Raw genomic sequence first — 8,034 nt, forward strand, 5'->3', positions numbered from 1 at the left:
TGGGTTACTCTTATCTCCTAGAGGCCCCGGCTGCCTTGGCCACCTTTAGGAGCAAGTTTAATATTCCCGATGACGTGGAAGTGGCTTACTACCACGAGAGTGAAATCGCTCTCCACCGAGGACAAGGCACAACCTTTTTTCCTTTAACGGCAATTCTAGAGGGTGGGGTTAGGTTCCCTGTGAATCCCCTTTTGACAGACACACTTAGGTACTACGGGCTCTGTCCCGACCAGCTTCCCCTCAACTTTTACCGGGTAGTTAGCTGCGTTACTAGGTTGAACCACACCTTTGATTTACAGTTAGATCACCATGATATTAACCATATGTATAGCCTCTGTGGGAACAAAGCTACCAACTATTACCTAAAAACTAGAGATAATCGGGTACGGCTGATATCATGTCTACCTGATTCGAATAGGAACTCTGCCGGGGAGTTTGTCCGGGTGCGCGACAACTGGTTTGCCGGGGAAGTCCCCTGCCCTCTTTCATGGCATGAAGTGGGTTTGTACCAATCTCTTGATCTAACTGTTCTTCCCCCCCCCCCCCCCTTTTCCTTTTCATTGAAGTAGATCTTCGTTATTGGATATTGATATAACACTTGTTCTTTTGCAGACGACAAAGTGTTTGTTCCGGACATCAGAACCGTCCACACAAAAGACCTGAACTTCATCCTCCGTTTCGAGATATTCGTGCACTGGGACAGACAGCTCCGGGCATCGCACCTGATCCTCGGAGTAGAGCCTGTTTATTCTACCTGGCAGTCCTTTAAGCAGGCATTATTAGTTGATAGTCCCCTGCTGTCTTATATTGACGTTCGGTACGCGAACTTCTTGCCGCCGAAGCTTACAACCGGGGAGGCGAGGGAGTTCGGAAGGCGCTACACTTGCTCGAACGAGCTTGCTCCTTTGCGGGATGAGTCTGTGGAATGCGTGTCTCGGCGTCTTCGAGACTTAGCTCACGAGGCAATTCAACAAGAGGATCCTGTTCAAGAGCAAGCGCAGCCCGAGAACCTTGTTACAGAGCCCGAGCATCCAGCGATTGAAGCGACCGGCTTGTCGGCTGCAAATACCCAACCCGGTGAAAACATGGTGTCAAGGAGGGTTATGACTATTGATCGCTTCGTGCCCGGTGCACGGCAACCCACCCAGCCCCCGCCTTCTCAGGATCGAAGTCAGGCGCCTCACCCTCCACCCTCTTCTCAAGCGGGACGAGCCCGAAAGAAACAGAGGGTTACCGATCAACCATCTACGGGTCCAGGAGACGCTGTCGTCCAGACTCCTCCCCAGCCAACAGGGGGCATCGTCATCCATGAGCCGCAGGCCCAGGTCGGTCCGGGGGTTGCGTCCTCCTCCCAAGCCGCTCCAACGTGGAAGCCCAAATTTTTGCTAGATAGCAAGCCTTTGCCTTCAACCGCCTGTGTGCGGATGTGGGAGAAAGGCGAGGGCGGTCGTATTGCCCAGACCCTGGCCGAGGGTCTTCTTCTTCCCGACGACATGCATGCCTTCGAGGAGGGGTCCGAGGAGTCCGTGGGGCGTCGGTTAGAGTGGCATGCTATTGCGGTAATTCCTTATTTGTCTATTACTTTCCATACATTTACTTTTACTTCCGTACTAACTTCTGTGATTGCCAGGCTGCTTAATTGGCCCACATACTGGCTAGCCGTGCACGAGATCTTGCCGAGGAGGTCGATCGTGAGAAGGGTGCGCGGGAGTCAGCTGCTAAAACAACAAAGGAAAAACTAAGGGCAGCTGAATCCGCCGAGAAGAAGGCCGCTGCCGCGGAGAAAAATAGAGCGCTGGCGGAAAAGAGATGTGCTGAGCTCCTGACTAAGCAGAACGAAACAGACGTGAAGCTAGCCGAAGCCATTAGCCTCAACACCTCTCAAGCCGAGGAGCTAACCGACCTGAGGGCAGCCCTGGAGGCCTGCGAGCAGAAATGGTACAACGAGGGATTCGCCGATGCCGAGAAATCTGCGGAACCAGTGGTGGCCTAGGCTCGGAAGCTAGGTTTTGAGGCAGGGTGGTTTGCTGCTCTTCAAGCTCTAGGAGTTCCCGAGGATTCCCCCCTAAGAGACCCCAGCCAGATTCCCTTCCCGAGCCTCATTACAGCCGTGCAGGATCCCTCGTTGGCTGCTGAGGAGGAAGAAACGGCAAGCATGAGGGAACTGGTGGAACAAATTGATGCTCACGCCGAGCCAGATGAGATGGAGGCCACCAGCATCCCAACTGTACAGGACCTCCTCGGTGAAGACTCGCATTATCCCTCGACCGACCGGCAAGAAGTGACGGATCCAATCCGGCCTTCCAGCTGATTATCTGCAGTCCAGTTTTTTCATGCTTTTACTTATCTTTATAGCATTTTTACTTTATTTTCTTATTGGTATATTTGCCTATGTCACCGGGTTGTGGTGACTGAACAATGGGGATTACCCGTAAAAAGTTGCCGAGTTTTGGCGACGAGATATTAACTCTGCCTTTTAACTATGCTTTTAACTTATTGAATGACTTTCTATTTATTTGTGTGTTTGCTTAGACTATGCCAGTGGTTTCTTATACTGTAGTAAGTCGGGCCGAGGGCTGCCCGTTTAATTAGATCATGCCTTAGTATATTGCGTTCGTACAATGGGGTTTAGTTTTTCTCGACCGTAAACGGTATGATGCCCTAAAACCTGTTGCGCGGTGCTTTGGATAATCCGAGAATGAAATTGCAATTAATGTTTGTAAGGGGGTTAAGGTTTCCACCTGCTCGGTGATTTTAATCGAACCGAGGATGTGGTTTCTGTCCTTAGAGTTTTTATTCTTTTGTAACGATAAGGTTTCCACCTGCTCGGCGATTTTAATCGAACCGAGGATGAGGCTTCTGTCCTTAGAATTTTTTTGTATCGATAAGGTTTCCACCTGCTCGGCGATTTTGATCGAACCGAGGATGAGGCTTCTGTCCTTAGAATTTTTTGTATCGATAAGGTTTCCACCTGCTCGGCGATTTTGATCAAACCGAGGATGAGGCTTCTGTCCTTAGAATTTTTTGTAACGATAAGGTTTCCACTTACTCGGTGATTTTGATCGAACCGAGGATGAGGCTTCTGTCCTTAGAATTTTTTTTTTTTGTATAAAACATGCAATTCTCTTAATGTGCAATAACGGGATCGAAAACAGCTTAGACAAGTAACTTCATCATTATCATGACTTTCGCAAAGAACAAAGTTTTGACTTACACTTCAGTGTATGGATGGTCACGGGTAAAACTTTTTTAAGTTGTGAGCATTCCATGGCCGAGGGAGCGGCCTCTCGTCAAGATCTTCAAGGTAGTAAGCCCCCACGCCAGCGATGGCGGTAATTCTGTACGGCCCTTCCCACGTTTGAGCAAGCTTCCCTGCAGCTACGTCTCGCATGTTTCCCACGACCTTCCTTAGCACCAATTCCCCGGCGCTGAATTCCCTCCCCTTTACATCTTGGTTGTATCTTTGGGCCAGTTTCTGCTGATACTCGGTGAGCCGTATGGTTGCGACCTCCCTGCATTTTTCTAACCATTCCAAGCGCTCCATCATCAGGTCAGTGTTCTAAGCGAGGTCAAATCCTGCGACCCGTGCACTGCATAAGCTCACCTCGGTTGGTATTACAACCTTCGCCTCGTATGTCAAAAAGAAGGGGGTCTCACCCGTGGATCTTCTGGGAGTCGTACGGTAAGCCCATAATACATTAGGTAGCTCTTCAACCCATCTCCCCTTTGCCCCGTCCAGCCTCCTCTTAAGCCCGTTCAAAATCGTCTTGTTCACTGCCTCAGCTTGGCCGTTGCTTTGCGGATATGCCGGGGTTACTTGTTCTTAATGCCAAGATCGCTGTAGAAGGCCCGGAAAGCTTTGCTATCGAACTGTAGCCCATTGTCTGATACTAGTGAATTCGGTACCCCAAACCTTGTGACTATGTTTTTCCATACAAACTTTTTCACGTCAGTATCCCGGATGTTGGCCAAGGCCTTGGCTTCCGCCCATTTTGTGAAGTAATCTACAGCCACCAATACAAAACGGCGGTTACCTGTTGCTCGGGGGAATGGGCTGAGGATGTCTAGCCCCTATTGTGCGAATGGTCATGGGCTGCTGACGGGGTTTAGACGACCTGCTGGCTGGTGGATCAGCGGGCCGTGCTTTTGGCATTGTTCGCACCTCCGGACATATTCCGCGGCATCCTTCTGCATCTGTGGCCACCAAAACCCCTGGGTCATTGCTCTGTGAGCTAAAGACCGTCCCCCGACATGGCCACCACACACTCTGTCATGTAACTCGGTTAGAAGTTGGTTCACTTTCTCGGTTTGTAGGCATAAAAGGTAAGGGCCTGCGAAAGACCTTCGGTACAGTTTGCGATCTGAAGACAGCCAGTACCGGGGAGCCACCTGACGAATCTTTTTGGCCTCGTTTTCATCGTACGGAACTTTATCTTCGGCAAGGAAATCTATGATCGGGTTCATCCAGCACAGATTGGCCACTGTCACCTTGGCAACCTCCACCCTGGCCTGGTCATAATCACTCTTCACACTGATGCTTGGCTCCCTTATAAGCTCTATTTTGACTATTCGCGGTGTATCCTCGGTGGCGGATGAAGCCAACGTGGCAAGCGAGTCGGCATGTCTGTTTTGTGCCCGACCTACCTAGGCCACCTTCACTGTCCCGAATTGGCGAATAATCTGCTTAGCTGCACTTAGATAGGCTTTCATTCGAGAGTCCCGAGCTTCAAAGCTTCCCATGATTTGATAAACAACCAGTCGAGAGTCTGAATAAATCTCAACATCCTTTGCGCCCAGATGCAATATGGCCCTCAACCCGGCCAGAAGGGCCTCGTACTCGGCTTCGTTGTTTGAGGCTTTAAATCCCAATCTGAAGGAGTGTTCTAGTCATATGCCCTCCGGGGTGATTATGACAATACCAGCTCCAGCCCCCATAGCATTCGAAGCGCCGTCTACAAATACTTTCCACGGACGACTTTTTGCATTACAGATTATCTTCCCGTCGTTCTTAGGGGTGAATTCTGCGATGAAATCAGTAAGAACCTGTCCCTTCACCGAGCTTCGCGGTCGGTACCTTATGTCGAACGAACCCAACCGAGTCCCCCATTTGGCAATTTGGCTCGTGAAGTCTGATATTTTTAACAACGACTGCAGGGGATACTCGGTGAGGACGAACACCGTATGAGCCTGAAAGTAATGTGGCAACTTCCAAGTGGCGTGTACCAGTGCTAAAACTAATTTCTCCAGGGGCAGGTATCTCGTCTCGGCATCTACTAAGGTTTTGCTTATGTAATACACTGGCATCTGTACTCCTTGGTTCCTTAGTAACACAGCACTTACGGCATGGTCGGACACCGAGAGGTACATAAACAAATCCTCCCCAGGTTTCGAGGCCGTTAACATGGGTGCTTTTGCCAAGTATTCCTTCAGCTCTCGAAAAGCCTCATCACATCCCTTGTCCCAATGAAACCCCTTCCACTTCTTCAGAAGTTGATAAAACGGTCTGCAGCGATCAGCGAATTTGGAGATGAATCGGTTTAGGGCGGCTAACATCCCGGTTACCACTTGCACTTCCTTGGGATTGCCTGGCGGTCTGAGGCGATTCACGGCCTCTATCTGGTTGGGATTGGCCTCTATCCCCCGAGTAGAAATCAGATAACCCAAGAACTTGCCAGCCCCTACACCGAAAGTACACTTCTCGGCGTTCAGGCGCAACTTATGCTGCCGGAGTATCTCAAATACTCCCCGGAGGTCTTCCGTATGTTGTGACTCCTTTCTGCTTTTTACCACCATGTTGTCAATGTATACTTCAACCATGCAACCAATTTTTTCTCGGAACATCCTCGTCATCATCCGCTGGTATATGGCTTTGGCATTTTTCAATCCAAACGGCATAACCTCGTAGTGATAGTTTGCACTCGGGGAGATAAATGCTGTCTTTTCTCAATCCTCGTGCGCCAAGGCAATCTGGTGGTATCCCTAGAAAGCATCCAAGAAGCTCATCCTTGGGTGCCCATACGTGGCGTCTACTAGTTGGTCAATCTTGGGCATTAGGAACGGATCTTTGGGACATGCCTTGTTCAAGTCTGTGAAATCCACACAAACTCTCCATTTACCGTTCTTTTCCTTCACTACCACTGTATTCGCTAACCATCTCGGAAAGAATATTTCTCTTATCACTCCTGCTTCCTTCAGCCTCTGGACTTCCAAGTTCACCGCGTCAACATGCTCCTTCGATGCTCTTCTCAGTTTTTGCTTTTTCGGGGGGAATGATGGGTCCACGTTAAGCTTGTGGACAATGAACTCGGGATCTACGCCGGGCACTTCATACGGGCTCCAGGCAAAAACATCTACGTTCTGCAAAAGGAACAACAACATCTTTACCTTTTCTTGGTCATTCATGCTTGTACCTATCTGGAAATACCTGTCAGTATCCGGAAAAATTCTAACCTTCAAAATCTCCTCAGTAACGTCTGCCCCCGTTTCCCCTCGGGGCTTCTGTAATTGCTATAAAGTTTCTCTTTCGGTCTCTTCCGCTTGTCCGAGCTGTTCACTTTTCCACCTGACCGCGGCGACAAGACACTGCCTAGCCACTCGTTGGTTCCCTCTCACCACGGCGACTCCATATTCGGTGGGAAATTTTACTTTCACGTGCAGGGTGGACGGAACGGCCTTCATTGCGTGAATCCACGGCCTTCCCAGGATTACACTGTACGGTGAGAATGATCGGACTACTATGAAGGTCACTATTACTTCCTTGCCTTCCATGTCCACCAAGAGAGAAATCTGACCTTTGGGAATCACGACTCTCCCGTCAAATGAGACCAGCGGCGTGTCATACTTCGCCAAATCCTGACTCTTCAATCCGAGCCCTTCGAACAGGTCCGGGTACATAACGTCGGCCCCGCTTCCTTGGTCTATCATCACTCTTTTCACCAGGAACTCGCTTATCCGAGCTGTTACCACCAACGCATCATCATGAGGTTGGATCGTCCCTTCCAAATCTTCTTCACCAAACGAGATGGTTAGCCAATCAACTTTCATCCTCTTCTCGGGTGAATCTCTTTCCGTGAAAGCCACCGTCAATACCCTTTTAGTTGCTGCCCTACCTCTCGGGGCAGCATGGATGACTTCGATCACTCCCAGCGGTGGCAGGAGGGGATTCCTTTTCTGTTGAACACCCTGGCCTGCTTCTCGATTAGCAGAGTCCACTACAAACTCTTTTAGATACCCTACTTTTACTAGCTGCCCGAGATGATCTTTTAGGACCCGACACTACTCGGTGGTGTGTCCTTTGTCCCACATACAGGTTTTGGTTCCTTCGAGATGGGTCACCCCCCATTTTGTTTGGCCACTTGAAGAACGATTCGTTCTTAATCCGATCTAGGATTTTGTGCACAGGCTCTTTGAACGCCACATTAACTCCTTCAATCTGCACCTTTGGTTCCTGCATCCTGAAATCTTTTTTTGGTCTTGCCGGCATAATGCCCTGCCGAGATTTCCCGAGTAACGGTGTTTTCCCCTTATTCTGCAGTCGATCATCTTCCAGGCGTTTGCACTCCTCAATGCGTCTCATAAGTTGCCTCATATCCTCGGGAGGTCTTTTCGTCAATGACTCCCGTAATTTAGAGTCTTCGGGGAGCCCCATCCTGAAGGTGCTTGCCGTAATCTTCTCATTTCCCCCACCAATCTCGTTGTAGAGTTCCCAGTACCAGCTGGCATAACTCCGAAGGGTTTCTCCGACCCTCATCTTTATGCAAAGTAGCGCATCCACCGGCTGCGGCACTCGGCTGCATGTCACGAATCTGCTGCCGAACTCTTGGATCAGCTCGGCAAAGCTACAAATGGAGCCTTTTCGTAACCCATTGAACCATCTCAGGGCCATGGAGCCGAGACTAGATGGAAATACCTTACACATCAACGCATCATTGTGTGCATGCAAGGACATCATGTGGATATAATGACTGACATGCTCCACAGGGTCCATCTTCCCATCGTAGGAATTGAATGGCGGCCGTGTATATCTACTCGGCA

At 49.8% G+C, this 8,034-nt stretch overlaps 2 protein-coding genes across 2 annotated transcripts; both read right to left on the reverse strand.

Annotated features, from left to right (window-relative positions):
• Positions 1-3,232: 3,232 nt before the first annotated feature.
• LOC126709707 (uncharacterized) lies at positions 3,233-5,895 on the reverse strand. Its single transcript, XM_050410071.1, has 4 exons — positions 4,920-5,895; positions 4,654-4,856; positions 4,163-4,509; positions 3,233-3,512 (listed from the first exon to the last, which is right to left on the reverse strand). Exons 1-4 carry the CDS (start codon positions 5,893-5,895, stop codon positions 3,233-3,235), a joined length of 1,806 nt encoding a protein of 601 aa, XP_050266028.1.
• Positions 5,896-6,507: 612 nt separating this feature from the next.
• On the reverse strand, positions 6,508-7,648 carry LOC126709798 (uncharacterized). Its single transcript, XM_050410173.1, has 2 exons — positions 7,336-7,648; positions 6,508-7,187 (listed from the first exon to the last, which is right to left on the reverse strand). The coding sequence occupies exons 1-2, from the start codon at positions 7,646-7,648 to the stop codon at positions 6,508-6,510; spliced, it is 993 nt and encodes a 330-aa protein (XP_050266130.1).
• Positions 7,649-8,034: the final 386 nt, after the last annotated feature.

The sequence above is a fragment of the Quercus robur genome, chromosome 1 (genome assembly GCF_932294415.1).
Source record: "Quercus robur chromosome 1, dhQueRobu3.1, whole genome shotgun sequence".
Lineage (NCBI taxonomy): Eukaryota > Viridiplantae > Streptophyta > Magnoliopsida > Fagales > Fagaceae > Quercus > Quercus robur.

Bases quoted from the DNA above. Each gene is read 5' to 3' on its own strand.
- LOC126709707 (XM_050410071.1), bottom strand. From the start codon at position 5,895: ATGCCGTTTGGATTGAAAAATGCCAAAGCCATATACCAGCGGATGATG. The intron at 4,857-4,919 runs GTATTGTCATAA...TGGGATTTAAAG, and splicing joins TGCTATGGGGGCTGGAGCTG to CCTCAAACAACGAAGCCGAG. The intron at 4,510-4,653 runs GTGGCCTAGGTA...GATTATGACCAG, and splicing joins GCCAATTCGGGACAGTGAAG to GCCAGGGTGGAGGTTGCCAA.
- LOC126709798 (XM_050410173.1), bottom strand. From the start codon at position 7,648: ATGGGGCTCCCCGAAGACTCTAAATTACGGGAGTCATTGACGAAAAGA. The intron at 7,188-7,335 runs GTGACCCATCTC...ATCGAGAAGCAG, and splicing joins GTGGCCAAACAAAATGGGGG to GCCAGGGTGTTCAACAGAAA.